The sequence below is a fragment of the Xiphias gladius genome, chromosome 14, assembly GCF_016859285.1.
Source record: "Xiphias gladius isolate SHS-SW01 ecotype Sanya breed wild chromosome 14, ASM1685928v1, whole genome shotgun sequence".
NCBI classification, from domain to species: Eukaryota; Metazoa; Chordata; class Actinopteri; order Istiophoriformes; family Xiphiidae; genus Xiphias; species Xiphias gladius.
The window spans coordinates 770,101-795,907 of record NC_053413.1 but is presented as its reverse complement, the minus strand read 5'-3'; the positions used below and the strand labels follow the sequence as shown (position 1 = coordinate 795,907).

Genomic DNA, 25,807 nt, shown 5'->3' with positions numbered 1-25,807 from the left:
CCTTTTGAGTTGAAGAGAGAAGTAAGTGCAGAGCCAGTAGCAGCCTTACTCTCTGAATGCTAGGTAATTACATGAACTCATGAAGAATGAATTCCTTTCCTGTTTGTAGACCTCATTTTTAATTTAGTAGTGCTTCCCTCCGTACCTCTGTGCCAGTTATCATGCCTTTCCTCAATTTTTTTTTTCTTGATGACTTGTTATTGTGCTGTGCTGTTCTTTGAAGAGCTGTGCTATGTGTTGGGGAGGTGTATAAATACACGCTACATGGAAGTAGAAGAGTTTAAAGATATTTGCTAGTTACCCAGTGAAGTTCAACACAATTAAAATTTGAATGGGGTTTGAGTTTATCAATTTTTTCTGAGCTTATTAGCCTCCCTTTTTATTACAATATTTAATATGAGTAAACTGCCAGGCTGAAGAAACTTGTGACAGTGAGTACATGGCAAAATTGTAAAGGCTTAAAGGACTATACTAGTGGTTTTGCGTGTTTATGCCAAATAACTACTATCTGCACTACCCCTTCTGTTAGTGCCAGTCAGTTAGTGCATCCTGAAGCATGCAGCCTTATTTTAGCTTTTTTGATATTCTGCCAAAATGTTTAAATTTTCTAAGGGAAATGTGCTGGTGATGACACTCACCGTAAAATTCCCACCAAAACACACAGTAGTTATGATTTCACTCTGAAACACTTTGTGTCCTTGGAATAATTTCCACAGTGGAGATATACATTCCTACTGTATACTTCTGTGTTGAATCCGTCAGCAGGACAGATGTTCCTCCTCCAAATTTTTCTGATTGGATAGACTCTTTTCCATGAAAAACACCTGAGAGAAAATAGGGCTGTGTGATATGATGATATATACCATGTGACACTTGAAAAATGTCTTACTATTTAATATTGCGCTCTATTGTTTATTTCGTTGTGTCACACTCTGTATGGCAATATTTTTAGTCATTTGGAGGACATTTTGCGTTCTTCCACTCGGAACAGATGCAGGCAGGAAACTTACATGAAGGCAGCACAAACAAAAATGGAGGAGAGTGAATGTGACAGAACGGGATAAATCTGGGACTCCAACCAGCCAAGACAAAACCAGGAGCTTGTACCTAAAAGATGGGCTACTTTCTATTACATGGACGTGGCTTGGGTATGAAAATTCTGAACCAGAAAACCTCACTTTACAGTTAGTATTTTATATACCAATATTTATGTTAGGCTTGTATTCATTTTTGTTTGCAGCTACAATTCAAACAGTTCTACTGTAAAGAGTATAAGTATATACAGTTCGGTTTTTACATTTTTTTTGCCATATTCACATCTTAGGCCTATATTTAATTTGTTTGAAACAATAGTTGAAGTGTTTTCTATTTTGCTTTAAATTTTTTATACATTAATATTTCATATTTTGTTACATGCTTAATTGAAAAATTGCAGTAAGGTTCCAAATAAAAGGATAAAAATAATTAAATATGAGTAAGTACCTTTTACATAATTCAAAATGTAATAAGAAATAGGCCTTTCCATGTGGTCATTTTATATGAACTATTTATTCACTGAATTTAAAGAAAATTTGCTATTTTGTGAATGTATCGTCATCTGGATATGAAATGACCTATAATATTTTGATCATATTGCACAGCCCTAGACCAAACATTCGAGTAAGGAGGGATGAAGAGTTTCATCAATTTTACTGTGTAGCTGCCAGAGAGCACTGAAATCGGGTTGGTTTGTCACACATACAGTATAGGTTCACCCACTGCATAGCTGCCTTGCTCTGACTCTTCCAACATTTGTTCCAAATTGTCCTGCTAATGGCATCAAAACACTGCTCTTTCTGCCTTCTCAGTGACCAAAATGTTATTACAAGTCTCAGCTGAATCTTCGACTCTGAGTTATTTTTAACTGAACTAACAAATGTTGACAGCTGAACTGGAGATATGACACATTCAGTACTTCAGATTTGATAAAATTCTATTGCACCCAGCCCTAGGAATGCAGAAAAGCAGGAAGAAAAAGATTTCCAGGCTACAGGATGGCTCTTAAATGTAGTTTTCTGGCAGACAATCATCAAATAATGTTTTAGCTAAATTTCCCTACTGATTATTGACAGTAGAAAACCTCTTTTGGTGGTTACCCTACATAAATTCTGTGTCTTGGAAATAATGAGAAGTCAAATGAGGGGCTGAAGTTCACCTTGTTCCAATGTGTTGTAACTGGTAGCTGTAAAAAGTTGAATAGCCCCCCCAGCACCCACTGCTGTTGTTTATTTGTTATCTGTACTCTGCCGTGTGGGATAATCTTGTGCTTGAATGTATGTGTGTGTGTGTGGTTAGGAATTTTATTTTACAGTATACATTGATGATGTACATCAGAATACATACACATACCAATATTTCTAGCAGGTTTGTATTTATTATATTTTAATTTGGTTTTTTGATGCTGTTTGCCAATCGATGCACACTCAACACTTCACCCGGGTTTACCTGTTATCTCGATAAGTTCAGTATAATGTGTGATCGTACAACAAGTTTTGTTTCCACTGAATAACACAAAAGATTTTTAACCCTTTCTGTGTTTTTCAAACATCACCGGTTAATGACCTTTTAGAGAAACTGATAGTTACCTTGGCAACCTAATACATTACAGGCAAAAACTTGGGATATTCTGACCTCAGCTGATGAGCCGGACCAACAGAAGTGCTGTGTATTTCAGGAGTAGACGTCTGTGGGCAGGAGACAAAGAGATCATTTAGTGGCTCAGAATTGTTGTGTCACATCCACTCTCTGCGCTGTCCCTTTGCATTCTGTCAGTCTCAATAAGCAGCAATGTGACTCATTTATTAACCCTGAGACAGAATTTTTCTCAAAAATACTGCAAGCATGTCATGCATTTGACAGAAAGTGAAAGAACAAAAGTTTTTGTCCAGGTCTGATTATCTTCAATATTATCTGGGCATATTCCACATTTTTAAAGGCAGTCTTTTAGACAGTTCTGTGCTCATTGCCTCAGCTAACAAAATTAAGAACTAGAAATTCATGAGCAATATCGGCCACCTTTTCTGAAGTATTGTTAAAAAGTTTCATAGAGTAAAGTACTCCAGTAAAAATGTCCATATGACATCAATTTTTTACATCAGTTTTCACTTGGAGTAGACATTAAAATCCTCAGTCACTATATATATTATTTTTTGCAATAGTGGTATGTAATGAGAAAAAATGCAAAATCGAAAATGTGTGGAAATTTTATTAAGAATGAAAGTACCAGAGAAATAACCAGACAGCAATGTATGTTTTCTGGCTAATCCAGCAAATTAAATACTCACGTATAAGGCACTTAATCAAATTGATGAAAGTTGACCAATTTATATTGTCACACAGTGTACACTGTATAATCGCCCATCCCTAGTTTTGATTAATAGTGGCATGAGGAGGATTTGATTTACATATTCATAAATCATTATACCATATGAAGAAAAAAAGGTCATTTGTCAGTGCCTTCCAAAATGCCATGTATGAGCATTTCTGATCTGATAGCTCTATTGACAGAGCCAGATTATACCTTTTAAAGGAAGCAATAACATATTATCTTCTTAGAAGTGAAAAGTTAAATTCAGGAGCAATAAAACAGACCTTTGCTCAATTCAATACACTGGCTGGTATTAAACCTTAGAAAGATATTGCTATGTGACGGACATTACTGAGTCAGTTTGCTGACTTTACAACTCTTCTCCACTTGTGCTACTGTTCCACTACATTTTAGCAGTTAACATTATTGCATTATTTTTATTTGTTGACAGTTAGGCAATGAAAACTGTTTAGGGAACCATGGAGATCATGATTAAAAGAAACCAACACTGACAAAAAGTCAAAGTTACACACATTGTGTGCCAGACCTCCTCCTTAAAGGCTCTGATAATAACTCCAAAATGGACATGGATAGGACAATAGGGTGGGTCATTTGTCTGTGTGGACATGTTGCTATTGGGCTACTGATTTTAATAAACAGCGCTGAAGTGTCTACAGAAAGAGAGACAGTTTCAGTTTATTTTTTTCAAATATGAAGCACAGAGACAAGACAAAAACACAAGCTAAAAAAGCATTCACATGCAAAGGCTAAGCATGAAAAGGACAACTGAGGAAAATACTGCATTTCGCTTTCAAACAAATTAGTTCTTTGATTGTGGCAAACACCAGCTACGAGCAGCACGCCAGAGCTGCTATATCAGTCTTGTCAAGAGAACACAGTAAAGCTATCCCCATTTCCCTTGGCTGTGTGTGTTCAGTCCGAAAATTATTATCTTCAGCATCTCAACAGTATGGCTGCTAGCTGCATGGTTACAGTACCTGTTCTTTCTAATGCTGCTGCCTCAAGCCATCAAAGCAGCCAAGTGTTGCCAAGGAAACAATGTACTGGCTGTATTATGAAATACACAGTAGATGCTGTGGAAACACAGGACCTACTGTATACACACTGTGAGTCACTGTGAATATCACATGCACAGTGACTTATTTCTAGATAGAGTATTGGTTTTATTGCTAAACCTCATAAAATGTATCAAATGATGGTTTACACTATACTATACTATACTATATTATGTAAACCATACAAAGCAGTGTTCTGCTGTTCTTCAGCCATTACAGTAGAATGAGTGTTGAGCTGCAGTGGAAGTGAGGCCTGTGCGTGGGTGAGAGGCGCTGCTGATGCTACTGCAGCTGGTCCATTCCCTGCAATCTCTTTTTATAGCCAAACTGCTCATTTGTGTCTCTTTGACGTCACACACACAGGCACACACACACACACAGACACACACACACACACACACACACACACACACACACACACACACACACACACACACACACACACACACATATACCTACATACACGCATACACTTACACATACAGAGAGAGAGAGTGAGACAGAGACATTTAGCCCCACAGATCTGTTCAGCCTCTTTCCCTCAGTGATTCAGATATAATTAGTCAGTGTAGCAGTGCAATTCTCCTGCTGTCTGTCTCTGTAATTGTCTGTCAAATTCTCACACTCTGGCCTCCAGCCTGAATGCACTGCACCCTCACAAGTTTGACACACAGTGCTGGAATTGCTCCAGCTGGCATTATTACACTAAAAAGGTGTGGGCTAATTAAAATTAACGAGCTGTAGTGGCTTATGTATTCATATATATATATATATATATACACACACAAACCAACCATAGGCTACAAGATACAGATACTGGCATCATGGAGCCTCATCACAGCTTAATATACTATTATTAACAGTAAAGTTACAGTTCAGCAAAAGAGATCACATGTATGTTAGCCCATGTATAGGCTTCTGGAAGGTCTGAGGAAAAAAGCTATCAGGGTGCATGTCATTTACTTACTCAAAAATGTGGATTAAGTGTTATAGAGTGTTGTCTTGCTTAACATTTGGACTTGTCACACACAGGTGTAAATAATAACATTAATAATGGCTGTATTCAAATAAAGAGGTGCCAATTCCAGGGTTCAAGTGTGGTGCCTGCTGGCTCTCTGTCAGGGCTTAGTGGCACAGCTAAATGGAACAGAGCCTTATTACTGTTATTAGTTCTACCTGTGTTTCCCCTACTAAGAGTCAAAATGTCCACTGTGCGCGAGGGCTATGGTAACGCAGGACTGCATAAAAAGCTGTTACCATCCATAATGTAGGAAAGAGGAATCAAAAAAAAAGAAGCTCTTTATAAATCATTGGTACTGTTTGCTAGTTAACGTTGTGTTAGGAGAAATGTAGGACTTCTAAAGCACTGTATATGGTACTTTACAGTAGAGTGACCATAACATATCAGTGGCTTAACATATCTCATTTTCTATACAGTATATTATACTGTATATTATTGTAGGGACATTTACATTAAAGTAAAGTATCTTGGACATTTTGTTGGTGCCCATGTCAAACTAAGAGAAAACGGTTATTATAAGAAAGCAGTTATTAGCCAATTGCACCAATTAACCACCCTCAAATTGTAGGCTTCAGATTTATTCAGGGTTTATTGCTGTTTTTCATCTTTGATTCCTGTTATTTGCTCTATCCTCTGTGTTATCTTTGTATTATTTATCTGTGTTCTCCTTTAGACTGGCAGAAATATTAAAGACTGACACACACAGTTTATATTTATGCTATATTGTACACTGTAAAATTACAGTATTGATCTCCAGTCGCTGTAGTACTAGTAATGTTTTATTGCATGGTCTTAAAATAGCATTTCTATATATAATATTTAACATTCACACATTATTACCTCAGACTGCTCGACAGTATTGTTACTGTGAGGAAACTTAATCCAAATTCATTAGTCACTAGCCAATATGGTACATCATCCTGTAATCAGTCACTGCAGTGACCTGTTGTTCTTGACATCCAATACAGCCTACACCAGCTTGTTAATGTAGTCAAGTATCCTCTAACTCCAAATACAGATCATTCCTCTCTGTCACAAACCTGAATATCAAAAAAATAGCAATCCCTGACTTAAGCTGAAAGTCAGGGACTGTGAAAGTGAATCTATTAGATACATTTGAGGCACGGGTGGTTGGGCTCTTTTGCGTTCCATTAGGGGCCCTAGGCTAATTCTTTTAAGTGTCATATTTCCTCACTTAATTCTAGTGTTATGTAGCCACACAACTACTTTCATTTTCATGTGCTGAAATTTTTCCATAGCCATGTCTGAAAGTTCTGTAGCCACCCCAATACAATGGAAGTGAAGTTTTGTTTGTGGTACTGAAAGCAGTGAAAGATTTCATTTGAAAAACTCTTCCGCAACTTGACTTTGAAAAGCAATCTTGGTTACTCTCAGCACAAACTAAATTCGTGCAGTTATTATCAGTAAAACACACACACACACACACACACACACACACACACACACACACCATGGATGCATATGTGTGAGAGAGGGATGGATTAAGAAAAATGCCAGGAATTTAGCCCAGTCTGTGTTTATATTGCACTGCATGTTAGCTCTGTTTTTATAGGTACCATGAACAGTTTAGGTAGCAAGTTTGGTAGCTGGGACGCAGACAGAATTGGAGTGGATCCTCCTGACGGCGTTGCTCTGTCCTTTCTGCTTGGTCATCAGGTACCTCAGGATGAGTGGAGTGGCTTCTCTCCTCTGGGGAAGGAGGATGACATCCCCTGTCGGAGGATGAGGAGCGGCAGCTATGTTAAAGCCATGGCTGAGGACGACAGCGGAGACTCTGACGGGAGTCCCAAACCCTCCCCTAAGATCCAGGCACGCCGGGCCAGCTACCTGAAAGCCACACAGCCATCACTGACTGAGATGACCACTCTACAGTAAGATTTGATTGTCTCTGTTCTGACATAGTTACCCCTGAGTCTCAGACCTTTTCCTTTTCATTTTCATTTTATTCTTACCCTTATCCTGTGTTTACATATTGCTCAAATGTCATGATTGAAACAATGTCTTAATGATACACATTGACAGGCCTATTATTTTGTTGTTTTATTTGTTTGTTAATTTGTTTTTAAAATTGTCTGTAAAATTGAATTTCATTTCCTTGTACAAGCAGACTTTCCTAGAAGGCATTGAGCATATTGAGGTCCTGCAGTTGATGTTGCAGCCTTTAACAGCCACCATACTGGCAGGAAAAAAACATTTTATTCTCTTTCCTGCTAGCATGTAAATGCATTAATATTGACTGCTAAAGTAACTTATTTCACATGAAATCTTCTTATCAAAGAAACACTCCCCTATAACAAACGAACATAGTGTTTAACCCAGAGTTAAATTTCATCATATTCCTTTCTATAAACAACACAGAGATTTGTGGAAAATTTTAAGGAGAAAACCATAGAATTAGAGACTGTTGTTGTGGTTAAACATGGCTTTGCAGTGTTCATTTTATAATGTAATATTTTTAAAGGGATGATTGTGAGATTTTTTTAAAAGTTAGCTGTAGACATTGTTTGAAAAAACAGCATTGGGTACAGGGAGTCAGGAAACCTGGGCTACTTATAAATTTACTTTTGTAACCTTACAATGAAATAGAATCAGTTTCAGTTTATTTCCACTGTGATCCTTATTCAAGTGTTATCATGATGAACCCTACAATTTGTCACTGACACCATGTTACAATCATATGAAACTTGCAGATGTGTTGTTTACTGTTTAATGATTAGCTATTGAAGATACAAATGGGGCTTGTTTGTAAGGGATGAATCTGAACTCATATCAGTAAGAAACAGAGGTGGACAGGACAGTAGCTGCTCGTTATACTTATGATTTAGTTCTACTGTATGTACTCTATAATAAGTTCACATTAAAAGTGCTGTATTATAGTTTGTTCCATTGACAGAAGCTATTTCTCTGATGTGTATATTCACACAATCATATTCAAGGTTCTTACGTTTTTTTCCCTGTAGATATTCCCCAAATATTACAGAGAAACACAATTGATAAATTAAATATTAGATTGATATCATTTAAAATTATCTGATGAAAAAAAAAATGTCTCCATGGCAGAAATGATTGTGCTGCCTTCATAAGCCGTCATAATGATGTTGTCATCAAAATCTTTTTTTATGTCACTCTAGACATGATTTCCTCAGGGATCGACTTTTAATCCAATGTATTTGGTAAATTAATATTACAATCAGTGTAATTCCTCACATGGCATCTTTTATTTCAAAATTGACCTTAAATGGTTAGTTAAAAACTACTTTATTATTCAGCAGAATTTTAATTCTAAATCAGTGTATTTTCATCGGCTGATACCAATATGTATTGGATGTCCATTACAGTAGATCCAGGGTCTGAAAGGGCTAAACCTAACCCTTGTCTCAAATCCAAATCTTTAAGTAAAATTTTGTTGAAGTATTCTGTTGAAGCAACATAAAATATTGGAGACCTGATATGGCTGCTAAAGGCTGGCTCGGTAGGTCTACCACTTAGAGATGTGTAATCTTCAGTCTGATCAGCAACAGGACACCAGAAATATCAGCTTTGTCTAATTAAGCTTTCACAGCTCTCTAAATAGTGAGAGCAATTACAGTGAGTAGTGAAAGGACTCAGGCTGCCATTCTGTTCTTTTCTTTGTCTCCTCTTACTGTGTCAGTAAGTGTGTTTAATTTTCTACATTCACCATCACTGACCGTAGTAGTGCTACACTGTTACCAGACTGGGTGGTTTTCTGCCATATTCAGCTACTTTTTGTTTAATTGGCCAGTTAAAAATTGTTTTGGGCAGGTAATTTGGGCTTACATTTTGTATCTTTTGGTTAGTCTCCAACAAAGCAAAGTTAGGCCATATCTAATCTTCTCATCCAGGCAAGTAGTTTGGTTTAAACTGACATGGTACTGAGTTCAGTAACTCAGCTCGACACACACTGACTGATAACTTATGACTGTCAACACCAAATGTGATTTCAGCTTATTACAACTATATGTGTATATATCTATGTGTATATATATATGTATACATTATTGTAAATACAGTAGTCCGGATTGATGTAGCACACAGGTGTGGAACAGGTGGGAAAGTGCTTGTCCTCTATTTCTGATTGTAAATGTTAATATAAACATTTTTCCTTCACATTCCAGGCAATATTTACCTGATATTAGTAAAATCTCTATGAAATTAAGACGATGCATGGTCTATGAAATGGTATATAATCCATTCATTCATTAGCTATACCCACTTATCCCTAGGGGGTTTGTGGGGGGCTGCAGCCAATCCAGCTGAAATAGGGTGTGAGGTGGGGGACACCCTGGATAGGTCCCCAGTCTATATATACAATACAAAGTGATGGACCAACTATCAGGTAAATTATCCTTGTATGCTGTATAAATAGTCATTGTTCAACACTGAACTAGACTGCATCTTAATAGACAGAAAGAAGAGAAGCGTTCAAGAAAGACTTGAAGGAATTTATCACCTAAATACGATCAAGGTTACAAAGTGTGGATATCCACCTAAGCTGAACATCTGAAGAAGTAGAAGTAAAATTTGTAAGAGAAGATGTAATAGGTAATAAACTCAGGTAAGGATGTATTCTTACACCTTGGTTGTGAGATTTTGAGGATTTCAAAGAGTAGGAAATATGAAAAGTCAAATGCTTTAACTTAACAAAGTACAAACTGGATGGAGAGTGACACTAAGAACAACTTGATATGATAATATTAACAATAATTTTATGTGGAGTTTACTGACTATACTGACAAAAGCTGAAGAGCAGTGTGAATATGAAGAATAACAGTATATATAACAGTTTATATAGAAACACTAACTGCCCATTGAATGTAGAGTTCAATTCAATTCAGTGTTATTTATACAGTGCCAAATCCTAACATGGGTTATCTCAAGGCACTTTTCATATAAAGTAGGTCTAGACCGTACTCTTTATAGTTATATTTACAGAGACCCAACATTCCCCCATGAGCAAGCACTTGGCAACAGCGGCAAGGAAAAACTCCCTTTAACAAGTAGAAAACCTTGAACAAAACCCAGCTCATGGTGTGCGGCCGTCTGCCCTGACCAGCTGGGTTGAGAGAGGGGGGGGGTTAGAACATAGCGCAGTACAGGTATAACATAAAGATGTATAATGATAATGGCACAAATAATAGAACTAATAATTATAATAATACGGTGAATAATAATACTAATAAAACTAAACGCAATAATAGTAATGATAATCATAATAATTGAAGCAGTGGGTGTTGAGCAGGATCATGGGGGCAGTAGGTGGTTTGCAGTCCCAGATCCAGACTCTGCATCACCAGGGGCAGAAATACCTGCAGAAAGTGACAGGAAGAGAGAGGAGAGAGACGAGAAAGCCCAAAACTATGGGAGAGAGAAGAAGTCAAGTTAGTAACGAGCACTGAGGCCATATGATGCATACAGATGGAGAGGAACAGGAGAGAGGAGCTCGGTGCATCATGGGAAGTCCCACAGCAGTCTAGGCCTATAGCAGCATAACTAGGGCGTTGTTCAAGCCAAGCCGGAGCCAGTACTAACTGTAAGCTTTATCAAAAAGGAAGGTTTTAAACCTACTCTTAAATTTGGAGAGGGTGTCTGCCTCCCGGACCCAAACTGGAAGATGGTTCCATAGTAGAGGAGCTTAATAACTGAAGGCTCTGCCTCCCATTCTACTTTTGGAGACTGCGTTCTGGAAGCACAGTGTTCTAGTGGGGTAACAGGGTATGAGCTCTTTTAAGATATAATGGTGCCTGACCATTAAGGGCTTTGTAGGTGAGAAGTAGGATTTTAAATTCTACTCTGAATTTTACAGGGAGCCAGTACAGAGAAGCAAACACAGGAGAAATGTGATCTCTTTTTCTTTTTCCTATCAGTACTGGCGCTGCAGCATTCTGGAAAAGCTAGAAAGTATTTAAAGATTTGTTGGGACAGCCTGAGAATTGCTAATATCAGATAATTGGAGCAATAATCCAGCCTAGAAGTAACAAAAACAGGGACAGGTTTTTCTGCATCTTTTTGAGACAGGGTGTGCCTGATTTTTGCAATGTTACGTAGGTGAAAAAAGGTAGTCCTTGAAGTTTGTTTTATGTGGGAGTTAAAGAACATATCCTGATCAAAGAGAACTCTGAGATTCTTAACAGTGGGGCTGGAGGCCATGGCAATGCCAACTAAAATAACTATATCATTAGATAATGTGTTTCTGACATGTTGGGGGCCAAGTACAATGACTTCAGTTTTGTCTGAGTTTAACAGCAGAAAGTTGCTGGTCATCCAGGTCTTTATTTCCTTAAGGCATGCTTGAAGTTTAGCTATCTGATTGGTTTCACCAGGCTTCATTGACAAGTACAATTGGGTATCATCAGCATAGCATTTGAATTTTATGTAGTGTTTCCTAATGATATTGCCTAAAGGAAGCATATATATAAGGCAAATAGAACTGGTCCAAGCATAGAACCTTATGGAACTCCATGACTAACTTTTCAGTACATGGAGGATTTATCGTTAATATGCAAAAACTGAAGTTGATCTGATAAATAGGATTTAAACCAGCTTAGAGCCGTTCCTTTAATGCCAGTGTTCCAGTGTTCCAGCTTAAATGTTCCAGTCTCTGTAATAGGATATGATAGTCAATGGTATCAAATGCAGCACTAAGATCTAACAAGACAAGTACAGAGACAAGTCCTTTGTCCGATGCAATTAAAAGGTCATTTGTAACTTTCACCAGTTCAGTCACTGTGCTATGATGCACTCTAAATCCTGACTGAAAATCCTCAAATAAACTATTTTCATATAAAAAGTCACACAACTTTTTGGCGACAGCTTTCTCAAGAATCTTAGAGAGAAAGGGAAGGTTAGATATGCGTCTATAGTTGGCTAAAACATATGGATCAAGAGTAGGCTTTTTAAGAGGAGGTTTAATTACAGCTGTTTTAAAGGACTTCAGTACATAGCCTGTTAATAAAGATAGATTGATTACATCTAGGTAAAGAAGTACTAACTAAGGGTAAAACTTCCTTAAGCAGCCTAGTTGGGATGGTTTAGATGAAGACATTGTTGAAGTTAGTTGGCGAAGGTCGATGGGAGAAGATAAGTCTGTGCAGGTTGAGGGTAGGAGGTGGTGAATTTTGTCTCTAATAATTTTATCATTAAAGAAGCTCATGAAATCGTCACTACTGAGAGCTATAGGAATACATGGATCAATGGAGCTGTGACTCTGTCAGCCTGGCTACATTACTGAAAAGAAACCTAGGGTTGCTTTTATTTTCCTCTATTAAAGATGAGTAATCGTCTGCTCTGGCATTACAGAGGGCCTTCCTATAAGTTTTAAGACTATTGTGCCAGGCTAAGTGGGATTCTTCCAGTTTGGTAGAACGCCATATCCTTTCAAGTTTTCACATAGTTTGCTTTAATAGGCGGGTTTGGGAGTTAAACCATGGAGCTAACATCCTTTGTGTTATTATCTTCTTTTTTAGAGGGGATATAGAGTCCAGTGTTGTTCTCATTGAGCCTGCAGCACTATCAACAAGATGATCAATTTGGGAGGGACTAAAGTTAGCATAGGAGTCCTCTGTTATATTGAAACTTGTTTAAATTTAGCTACAGCATTATCAGATAGAAGTCTAGAAAAGACATTTGTGCCTAATAGTGTGTAGTCCAGTTACAGGAATTGAACAGTTACCAAATAAAAGAGGATTCTGTGGTGAGACTAAGAACCCGGCTTTCGAATGAGTTATAATTGATTTTAGGTTTAGGGTTGATTATTAGGCTTGAGTTGAAAATGGCTGCAACTCCACATCCTCGGTCGGTGCATCCAGGAATGTGAGTATAAAATGACCGAAGGGAGTGGATTCATTTAGGCTGACACATTTATCATGACACAGCCAGGTTTCAGTGAGACTAAATATATCATTATGATGATCTAATATTAGATCATTTACTAATATGGCTTTGGATGGGAGTCCACGTTTAATTCTCCTGTTTTGTTGTACTATTAGTTTTCATTAGGTTGTGTACATCTTCTTCTGTTTATTTTTGTGTTAATTAATTTAGGTGGTCTGGGGGCAGAAACAGTCTCTATGGGGTATTTGGTGGGTGACTGCTGTAATGGAAGCTCAGAGAAGCGTAAAAGTGGATGTAATTCAGCCTACAGTCTTATGGTCAATGTTATTTAGAATTTTATTGTTTTGATCTATCAGTTGTGGAAAAAGGGGGTTATTTATTGTCCACCATAATCAGCTATTTAATTTTTTTAGTTTTTTTGGACTGAAATGAATATTTTTCATTCAGCTTTTCATAATTACTTAATTAAACAAAGTTCTTTGTGCAAACTGGATAGTAGTTCCAAAAATTTTATGATTTGACCTGGTTTAGTTTTTTATTCTATGTTCTAACAAGGTCCGTGGGCCATGTAAAAAAGGGATTGAACACAAAAGTGCCAGAAAATGTAATTGTTTATAGTAAAGAAAATAGTTTTGGAATGTGAGGCTTGTGTGTGAGTCCATAACATCAGTGGTGTAAATGTGGAAGCGTGTGAACAATGTAGTGAGAGGTGTTGTAAGGTCTAGAAACAAACCAAAGGCCAAAAAAAATAGAAAGGGGTGGCAGGCAGGGCCAAGGTAGAGCCAAGTTGAAGTCTGGCCCTTTTGTATCCTAGGAACCATTGGGCCCAGGTGCATCAGATCTGACTGGGTCAAGGGTCTTCCGACATCTAAACACATGTGCCCCCACACACTAACACACAAATTAATTCGTCTTTGTATTTGATTGTCTTATGTTTTTTTGCTCTGACTAAAACAGAGTATTATGATGCTGAATAAGTTCAGAGATAACCTCTTGTATATCTCTACATCCCTGTCCTCCCTCTGCCAGGATTTCGACGGACCACTCTCCCAAACTGCAGATCAGGAGCCACAGTTACCTGCGTGCGGTGAGTGAGGTTTCAATCAATAGAAGCCTGGATACCCTGGACCCCAAAACCCTCCTCGACCCCAAATCGCTGCTGTCCTCACCCCAATACCGCTCACGCAATGAAAGCTACATGAGGGCCATGAGCACCATCAGTCAGGTTGGTTGCCAACACTGCCGCCTTTATATTTACAGTATGCCCCCCTAGTTGTGTGACCACAGACACACAAAGACTTGGATTGATGTGATTGGGTTTGAAATCATTTTCATGCACTCTGCTGTGAAATGGAATTTGTGGCTAGTGATCTACACCAGTTTGAAATAAAAATCCTTGCCCTTTACTTAATGCCATTATATTTCATTTTTTATGAAATATAAAAAATGAGATGCACTATACTCCAAGCGCATACAACCTACTGAGAGTTTGGGCATGACATACTGTACAGTACTACATGTTGTATTTCTTTCTCATTCAATGTGTTTAAGGGACAGGTTCACTGTTTTTTTTACACAAACCTTATTAAAATATATACTATCATTTATAATTATACATAACACAATTCTACCTTCTTTTTTGAGACTTTTAGCATTTTACTTCAGCTTTGCTTTAGGCCTATCATATTGCACAGTCCTGATCAGCAAGGAGACCTGCCTTCTTGTGAAAATAAGATTGTTGAGGTTTGAAAGTCCAAAGGATTGAGAGTGTCATTACTCTCTCCCCTCCCTAGATTATGTTTTTCTTATTTCATTTAAGCATTGTGCCCTGTTTTATTTTGTGTTACCCACCTCCTCTCGTTCCAGATCCTTCACTTTCTGCCCTGGTCTGTCTCTCGCCAGTGTGATTAGTTTCACCGGTGTCTCATTGTCTTACCCTCCCCAGTGTATTTTGTCTCTGTGCTTCCTTCCCTTTGTGCCGGTTTGTCTTTGTCCTTTGAGTCAGGCATTCTAGAATTATTTCATTGAGTTTAGTTTTCTTGATTTCATGATCCTAGCAAGTTTTTCTGACCTAGGCTTAGTGTATTCCCTGCCAGTACCACTGACTGTCTTCCTGTGTACCAAAGGTTTTGGCACGTACGGACTTGACTCTGTTCCAAATTGTGTAGTGGTGCCTTTATACAAATTTACTGCATAAACAGCTGGGTAAGGGGATTTATCATATAGCCACCTAAAAAATAGCCAGACATGTATATCAGTGTCCATCTTGCAAAGCAAGGCTACAACCCATGATGCTACGGTCTTTCATGTAAATTTGTTGTTCTCTGGCTAAGGCCTTGAGGGTAAATATTATTTTAGGCAACTGAAGTACTGTCCTGAGCAGGGATTCAGACACAACAGTCCAGTGTTAAAAAAATAGTGTATTTATGAGGGCATGTTGTTTAAGGTACTAATGACAAGATGAAATAGGATCCAGTTTGAGTAAAAGATCCATGAGTTTGAAGACTTCATCAGACAGAAAGAAAGTAAGGTATAGAGTACAAAACTCACTATTCGCATTACAAAGTTATCTACCAGTCATCTAGCACAGTGCCTTGCTGAATGACCTTTTGCTGTACGACCCAGAGGTTTCTTTTTCTTTTCTTTTGCCAGAGCCCTCTGTGTTAGCTACCCCCACTGCATAGACACAGTCGCCTCATTCAACTAATTCAATCAGAGAACTGGGTTTTGTTTCATGCAGTGCTGATGTCTGTCTGAACCAGAATCTTGGATAAATTAAAGGAGTTATTGTAGACCACAGTGTACCTACTTTCCAAGACACCACTATATCACTGGCTAAAACTAATGATAAGACACAATAGAGTCCAGGATGAAAATCAGTGCATTGGCCCTTGTTTGAAAATGGTTTCAAATACTATCTGACCCCAGGTCTGTGCACAGTGCACCACCAGCATGTCTACACTATAAGGCCTGCTGTGAGGATGAGTGTCATGTTTACAATTCCACAAATCCATCCAACACATAACAAGTGTTTTCTTAAAAGATGAGTCTGGTGATTCTATATTTTTCTAACATTTCCCATATGCAGATTCAAACCAATACAGAATCCTACTAACAAGTACTTTGTGTGTGTCAAAGACTGATGTAGCTTGTTCCTCTGAGCCATAGAGCTCCATTGTTTCCAAAAACTATTAAAACACGTCAGTGAGTCTCACCATTGCACTGGGTGACACGTTCCTTCAATACCTTGAACACACACACTGTAGTATATTTTGACTCAGTCCCACACACACCATCCTGCTGCCCCAAATACTCAGTACAGCGCCAAATGTGGATTAATCTGCCGAGTTTTCATTACTGAATCTTTGTTTTAGAAATGAAAATATGCATCTGTGAGCATAAGGTAGTAAAGATTTACATATTTAGTAGGAACCAATGGGATTGGGACTGAAAGCCAAAAACAGATTAGGGAAGTCTGAAAGTATTGAGGCACATTTTTGTCTGTTTTTCTCTTTTCATGGTAATTATGGACAATAAGAAAAATAGAGAATGACACCAGAAAAGATGACTATGCAGCACATTTTTTTTCATTGTATTCCTCTTTGAATATATATATCTAACTTAATGAGGTAGGCAGCTTTTCTGACTGATAGTTAATAGTTATGTAGCGGATAACTAATGAATGGCTGCATTGTTATTGTAGAAACAGCACACAGCACTGTGGTGGCTCCTGCAGTTATTTTTCTTACCTTTACACATCAGAGGTGATTACCTGGCTTAAATCATGGCCACATGGTCATGATCAAAATATAAGTATTGTTCATTCATGTTTTGAGGTAATCTACTCCTTAAATGAAAACTGTGTTGGCACCACTTTGGTAACCTTAGAATAAATGTTAGCCCCCTAAATAACCCCACTGCAGCAGTTGTGACTGACACCTAGAAGGAATGTTACTCTTGACTTCCTCATGGCAGGTTACTGTTTAAGCTTCTATTCAAAGTTACAGAAAGTGAAATGAGGCTGTGCCCGATAAGCCTTCATTTCTCCCATGTTAACCTTAACTTGAACCTCCACTTATGTTACTCATCCTGAACCTGTCCCTAACTACCTTTTCCATACAGAATTGCCTTTATTAACTGTTTGATACTCTCCTTTGCATGGATCTAATCATAACCCCCCCAAATAAAAAAGTTGCCAAAATGTTTTTTTGTCTTGAGATCGGTTCAATTACAATTTGTTTTGCAAGTCAGTGTAAGTCAATGTGAAAATGAAGGTCATGATAGAGGGATATACTGTAAATGATAAATAGAATCCCAGTAATGGGATGTTGCAGCATGCAATGTGTTAAAGAGAGAGAGATGTCAAGAATGTATCTAATTTACATGAAATTTAAAGAGAATATATTAAATACCATAATCGAGAGACCTTTTTGTAGAAACATTATCTTGAGCTGAAAAACCTTGCAAAGCCAGCACTACAACACAGTCTAAATTTTCTTCAGTCAATCTGTTTGTGTCTGTCCATGTTTAATAATTTCCTGGTACCATATGAATGTGTTCGTGCAGAAGCACAGTTAAGGTTCTGTTTTAATTATATTTTGGTGCTAATTTTCGCACAAAATTGTGTTTGTGTTAAATCCTGCTCAGACCAACTCTGTCACAGATGCAGAGAAATTTTCATAGCTTCAGTTGTCATAGTTGCATGCAGAGACCTCTCCAAAATCACTATAAACCTTTAAAGTACAGTATATTAAGTTTTGCCTCTTTTGGTAAGCTTTGTTTTTTTTCGTGTACTGCTGACTGATATGTGTATCAAATTACATTTTTAAATGTGAATGAGTAGGATTCATACCAATAATATTACCTCACAGCAGCAGGGATGATAAATGTGATTCATCTACAGTCTGTGATTTTAGAGATGGGCTGGGTGTAATTTTATACATGGATGGCACAGCACACGACCACAGGATTGGTCAGGATATAAAAGTAACTAATGTCCTGTTTTTTTCTACTCATCAGACTCAAACATTTTTGCTCACAGTAAAATGATTTACAGCAACATGGATTCCCGTGCTGTATGCAGTCCCTCCAAAACAGAGTACACCTACATCAGACACACATTCCGTGTACCAGATGATGATCCATCTTACATGCTATGAACAAATAAAGAATGTTAGTGAAAACATTTTTTCATCATTTTTTATCTCTTGATCAGAGACCTGCACTGCACAGCTCAACAAGAAGTGATCTATTACCTAAAATCAACTGTAAATCAATCCTGATGCGACCTGCTGATAAAACTTAATATAAGACCTGACCTGACCTGTAATCAAATATGGGCTCAGAGGGGCTGCTGGACATTGGCAGGCAAAAGCTCTGAATGCAGGATATAGTGGGAGTGCACGACAGCAGGAAAAATAATTAAACAATAAAAATCAATAAATTTAAAACTACAGACCATCTTGCAATGAGATCACAGCAGCTGCAACACCCGTCAACATGTTGACGTTCCGACCCATGAGTGCTCAGCAGTCATTACTACATTATTGACAGTCGTCACGGCTGGTGTGATCCCATTGCATGGTTTTCTTTTCCGTTTTACATAGTGTCTTAGAGTGGATGGAAATTATTCAAACTGGGATACAGTAATCCGTGACTTAAAACAAACGTGGACCAGGGGCGTAGAGTGGGGGGGCCAATGGCCCCTTCCCTACTCCCAACCCCCTTACTTCCGGCACCCTTGGTAGGACCACACCCATGTTTGAAATCGGTCTTAATTTTATCCCAACAACACACTTGTAAAATTTGATGACTGTATCTCGCATAGTTGTGACATTGTTACGGTGACTCACAAGGTGAAAACAATACTAGCCACGCTGTTGCAGCTCGTAATAAAAAGAGCACAGATACATGCATATTGAGGAAGAAGAAGTTCCACACACGTTTTCAGCAGATTATGTTTACTTCCATCCTCCTTCCTGCTCAGACCAACTGTATGGCAGAGGATCTCACTCAAACCTCTCCAAAAATCTTGCTTACTTTATGCACAGCTGGCGCAGCACAGACCTTCATTTGTTATTTAAATTTTCTAATACAACACTGGGATTTAACAATATTAGAACTCAAGTTTTTCTAAACACTAACTAGAAAACCTCCAGGCCCCATTTTGTACTTGTGTGTTTAAAGATATGAGGACTGTCTCTTTTTTTATGTTAGATTAATAAGGACTGATATTTTTGCAAAAAGACTCAATTATGTCTATAATAAATAAATAATAGAAAGTTTTGCTTCCCATTCAAGTCTAATTGGAACTGGGCAAATCACAACCGCTTCCAGTCGTGAACCAACCCACCTCCTTTGATTCAGAGTTCAATCTGATCAAATTTTGACCTGCAAAATCATGAGGCTCTCCAATGTCCATCCGGTTTTAGAGAGGGGGTTGGACTGGGCTCTCATTCAGGAAATACTGTTTGTTTACATTATTGTTTTGTAACTGCAGGTGAAAGAATACAAGCAACAAATAAGAAAGGCCTAAACTGGGAGTTTAGACTTGCATTTGTATCCTGTTTCAGGAAAATTGAGCATTAAGTCTTTGTTGAGCTGAAAGGTATTGCTTCAATGCAGAAGTTTGAAATCAGCCAGCTCCAAATGTTAGGCCAAAGCTTTGGTTAAGAGCAGTCAGATATTTTTTAGAACCATCAAGCTTGTTGGCTGTATACGGTTGCTCTCTGGACCTTTTAGTTGTGAGGCAGCTGTTCTAACCACTGAGCCACAAACCAGCAGTTTTATAAGGAGAACTCTCACCAACCTTCCAAGTTTTCAACAAACAGAAAAGTTGCACAGGAGAAAATGGAAAGTGACAGCCCTCATTAAGACAATAATTTCAATGAGGAAGGTGAAGCAGTGCCTCTATAGTGCAGTGGTTAAAACTGCCAGCTGAGGATGGGAAGGGCAGGGTTTAGTTCCCATCTAATGCACATCTTTAGTAAATTGAGGTGCTAGAATGAGGGTCAGGCAGAAGGTTTTAGCAGTTCTTCTTCAGAGGTAGCATCCCTGGCCCCCGGCAACAGAAGCTCCAAAACTACACCCCCCTGGTGGGCAGACTCCAACCCCCCTTGTGCAATGTGGTTAGAAAGGTTGCAGCTCCACCCACACTGATGGTCATAGCCCCGCCCCAACATCCCCAGTCCTGGTCCACTGAAGCAGCAGCAGCAAGCCCTGCCCACTGTGATGGTAGTCCTAGCCGAACTCCTGTAATGTGTAGCTTGTGCCAGCATACATGGGGGTAGAAGTCCCACATGCCAACAAAAGAGCCTTCAATAACTTCTTTTTGACCTGCATTCCAAAAGTACCTCTCGCAACTTAATATGTGACTAAAAATAGTGCGCCTTTCTTAAAAAACTATATATTTTGAAGGAGAATAGTTTGAAAGTTTCCCCAGTGCTCACCCTCCTCATTCTTTCCTCTATTTTTCTCCTCCTCTCTCTCTGCCTGCTCCTCTCCTCCTCCAGCTGAGTGAGGTGGAAGTGAACGGGCAGATTGAGCAGGTATGTGAGCAGGTCTACAGTGAGATGCAGTCCCAGGCCATGGAGGCTGCCATGGACAGCATGGATACCATGGACACCCTGCCAATGCCGGGATGCTTCCGGATGCGGAGTCACAGCTATGTGAGGGCAATTGACCAGGGCTGTGCTGGGGAGGAGGAAGTAGAAGGAGGGAGGCCACTGCTCCTGCTCCCATCCTCCCCACCACGCACATCTGCCACAACTGTAAGGACCATCCAGAGCAGTACAGGTAGGGCACTACAAGGCAGAAATGGATGTTCAGTCTGAATGTGTTTTTGTGTGAATTTTTGCCTTTAAGACAGGGATGTCCAAACATTTCATACCAAGGGCCACAAGGAGAAAAAAATATTTAGTCCAAGCCCATGGGCCTTTTAATTTCAGGAACTAAGTTAATGAGTTTTAAGCACTTTGTTCTGTACACTTGAATCTGTGGTAATATGATTTTATTATTATTAGCGATGAATGCACATATGGTTCATATGCATGGCTCATGTTTAATTGTGCAAAAACCGTAGACACTCCTCTGCAGAGAGGTGGAAAAAATATACTGCCAGATCAGTACTCCCAAGAAGTGAGTGAGTATATGTGTGGTGTACACCAACAATACAGGCTTGAATGTTTGACCCCTATAGTGGAGGGGTCCAGTGGCTCCTTGACATTGTGGGGGGAATCTCTATCCCAATGGGAGTGGACTCTTCCAGGATGATAGTACCTCCATCCACTGATCACAGGGGTCATTGAATGATTTGATGAGTATCAAAATGATGTGAATCATATGCTGTGGCCTCCTCAGTAACCAGATCTCAACCCAATTGAACACCTATGGGAGATTCTGGAACGACGTGTGAGACAGCGCTCTCCACCACCATCATCAAAACACCAGTGAATATGTTTTGAAAGAATGCTGTTCCATCCATCCAGTGGAGTTGCACACAATTGGATTATCTGTTACAAGAACCAGTGAAGGTGTTCTGGAGGCTTGAGGTGGAACAACAGCTGACTAACACTGCATGTTGGGTCTTACTTTCATTTGTCATCCATTTGTGTCAGCACTACCTTCATTAGCGTTACACTTGGTGCTGCTACTTGTGGTCAGACAATTATGTGAATTCTTACTTTCTTCATGAAGTATAACCTCAATGACACCACTGAACAGAGTACAGCAAAGCAGCACTTAAGTTAGTGAATAATAACGACAGTATCAGTTCAACACAGTTCAACTGTGCACTTCACTTCTGTATGTCATGTTTTTCTTAAATTTCCTTAAATTAATGTGAAATTGTCAGAAATTTTCCTGAGAAGGTCACCTTCCCCTCAAGATTCACCCAGCGCAGAACTTGATGTGTTAAAAAAAACACAATTGGCCTCATCTGATTGGTCTCACAGAACTATGATAAGTAAAATGACAAGTGAACAACAAGTCCTTCAGCCTATACTACCATTAAGGTCACTTGTCCTTACACCTGGATACGACCAATAGGAGCATACCAGTTGCAGATGCACTGGACCTCTGTTGTCATGCAAACAGTAATGTGACCTGTAGGAGCGTACAAGCGGCAGGCATTCCAGGACCTTAGTCATCATGGTAACAATAATAAACTCATGCAACGGACATGGTTTGGTTAGGTTTAGGAAAAGATTGTGCTTTGGATTAAAATCAGTACTTCCTTAAGATTAGAGGACCTATAAATAAACACGCAGTTAAGGTTGTGGAACAGTCATTAATAAAAGAAACAACACTATCAGTTTCACAGGAGACACAAGACGGTCTCCTGTGAAAGTCCTGTGTTTTGTTGAACCATCCATCCACCCCAACCTGCTTCTAACATGGTCTTGCTAATAATTACTACAGCCACAAGAGGTCGCCTAACAATAAAACGTAACCATGGGGTGTACTAAGCTGCTGCACAGACAACCTATTGGCTCATTTTTTTACAGGAGGACAGTCTTGCATCAGAGACACTTTCATAAAATAAATGCATTAGATAAATACAGGGCTAGCACAGTAGTTATATAAGATAAAGATCTGTAACAATAATGAGACTAATATTGGAACTTATAATTATAATAATAGGGTGAATGATAATACTAAAAAACTAAATATAATAATAGTTGATAATCATAATATTTGAAGCAGTGGGTGTTGAGCAGGATCAATGGGGCAGTAGGTGGTTTGCAGTCACAGATTCAGAATCTCTAGCACCAGGGGCAGAAAGACCTGCAGAAAGAGACAGGAAGAGAGAGGAGAGAGATGAGAAATTACAAAACTGCGGGAGAGAGAAGTCAAGTTAGTAACGAGCATTGATGCCATATGAATGTGTACAGATGAGAGGAGGAGGAGGAGAGAGGAGCTTGGTGCATCATGGTAAGTCCCCCGGCAGTCTAGGCCTATAGCAGCATGACTAGGGGGTGGTTCAAGACAAGCCTGAGCCAGTAATAACTGTAAGCTTTATCAAAAAGGGAGGTTTTAAGCCTACTCTTAAAAATGGAGAGGGTGTTTGCCTCCCAGAACCAAACTGGAAGATGGTTCCAAAATAGTGAAGCCTGATAGCTGAAGGCTCTGCCTCCCATTCTACTTTTGGAGACTCTAGGAACCACAAGTAAGCATCTGTTCTGGGAGTGCAGTGTTCTCGTGGGTATCCTGTAGTGTATTTTGAATGTTGTTTCCCAGGTTCTTACATGCAAATGGACCATGGCAGCTTTTAAAAACCTTTATAAATATGACCTTGCAGTCAGTGGTGAAGTGATTTAAAAAAAAAAGAAAAGCTGTTTATTTCATGCGAAACACGTCTGTGTATGGTTGCAAATGTGTAAGACTGGTTGAAAACAACAACCAGGGAACCTCATGAAAAAGAAGTAGGCCTCTGGTTTAACAAGGATCAATTCAAATCTGGATTTCAGTTCTGTAGATTACAAGTAGAAGGCTGCTTGCTGCAGAGATCCCTTTGGGGAAAAAGCTAGTCACACTTTTTTTTTTTTGGCTTGCTTCAGACTAATAGCTATTGCAACTGGACTAATGAAAATATATAGATTTTATAGTCGAAATGGGAACATATTAGAAGTGTTTTTAAATGGGTTAGTTCAGTGATTAACTCTATTTCTAGTGTCTGCACTAGTGTCTGCTGTTTGATAGAATTTACAGTCCAATACAACACTGTCCGGTTACACACATAACAAGAGAAAGAATTATAAAACGCTTGGGGTTCCAGTTAAATGCAATACTGCACTCTACACTCTTTAACAATGAACCAATTATCTTACAAAGAAAATCTTGTAAAAGCCAAAAAAAGGCTGTCTTCATGTATGGTATTCAGATGTGAACATGCCAAAGTGGATGCAACAGGGGACTGTGTTGACTGTTTGGTATTAGGTTTTTCTTTATTTTCAAAGTGATCAACTGGAGATTACCTACATTTGCTGGTCCTCCGGGAATTCTTATATGGTCTAAGAGGATACATGGACACACACATGCACACACACACACACACACACACACACACACACACACACACACACACACACACACACACACACACACACACACACACACACATACAGATATTGTAAGCACAAATGTGTATGTACAGTATATATCATTCACACATGCACACTCACAGATTCTTCTGCATTCACACAATACAGTAGATGGTCAACTCCACTTCCGCATGACTGGAGATTGTGCTAGTAAATGTTGCTCCTATGTCCTCTGAACTCAATTATCCACTCAGGACCTTTACAGCTTCATTTTTAATTGTTGAGTCATCTAAAGTCCTGATTGAAATTATTGGCATCCTGAATTTTAAGTACAGACTTATTAATATCTTCAGTAATAAATGTAAATGAACCTATTTTGTATAGTCAAAATATTTTAATAACATATCCAAGGTTATTGAACAAAAGAAACAGAACCATGACAGCCTCTAAATGTTTTTTGTATCCATCTAGAACTTTCTTGCACCTGTCTGCTGGTAGTCTCTGCTGCTCTTCCATTGCTATGTGTTCAAGCTCTTTTAAGAGAAACACACAGCCAGGAGGAGGGGCAGTACTCAGGCACAGGAGAGAGGAGAGCAACACAAAATCAAACAATCCACGGCGCTAGGATCGTACCACCCCCTCCCATAAATAACAAACCCAAGTTTATTGAATACCAAGGTTTACATAGTTTAAAACAAACAATACAAAATCAGCACTATTTACAGTTAAGGATAATAGGGTTACATGGTGAGTATGCATAACCAAAATAAAAATCACATTGTCACTATTCACTCACCATGAACAGTTCCAGGTATTTCACCCAATAGACAGTGCATCAGCAGGACAATTGTCAACTCAATTTTTGTGTTTAAGTTCAATATTGTAACCCTGTACCAACAAAGCCCATAACATCAGCCGTCGGTTGTGGTTGTACATTTGGGCCGAAAATACCAGGGGATTATGGTCGGTGTATACAGAAACTGTAGTGCACTGGAACCCACGTACACCTCGAAATGCTGCAAGGCAAGCAACATGTCCTAGCTTTGTTTCTTGATGCTTGAGTATTTCAGCTGATGGCGATTGAACTTAGCAGAAACAAAGAAACATACAGGGTGAGGTGCACCGTCTGCATCATCCTCTACACGGCACCAGCTCCAGAGGCACTAGCCTCAACCTCCAACTTGAAAGGAAGGGAAAAAGCTAGGAGTGGCTAGGACAAAGGCACTACAAAGGAGAGTCTTGCTAGCTTCAAAAGAGTGCTGACACTCAGCAGTCCACACAAAAGGAAAGTTAGGGCTACACGAAGTGGTGAGGGGTGCAACTACCACTGAGAAGTTTTTTGCAAAAACACTGATAGTAACCTGTCATGCCCAGAAAATGCCAAAGTTCACGCCTGGTGGCAGGAATGGATGTTTTTCAAAAGTTTTGTGATGAAGGTAGCAGGACCGATGCT

The 25,807-nt window shown here is 38.9% G+C and overlaps 1 protein-coding gene across 1 annotated transcript in view; it reads left to right on the top strand.

Annotated features, from left to right (window-relative positions):
* Nucleotides 1-25,807, top strand: part of dlgap1a (discs, large (Drosophila) homolog-associated protein 1a) — a 152,630-nt gene that overhangs the window by 56,257 nt on the left and 70,566 nt on the right. Inside the window, exons 3-5 of the mRNA XM_040144422.1 lie at nucleotides 7,121-7,335; nucleotides 14,345-14,540; nucleotides 20,827-21,109. Of these exons, the coding sequence (XP_040000356.1) occupies nucleotides 7,121-7,335; nucleotides 14,345-14,540; nucleotides 20,827-21,109 (694 nt within the window). The remainder of the gene's footprint in view (nucleotides 1-7,120; nucleotides 7,336-14,344; nucleotides 14,541-20,826; nucleotides 21,110-25,807) is intronic.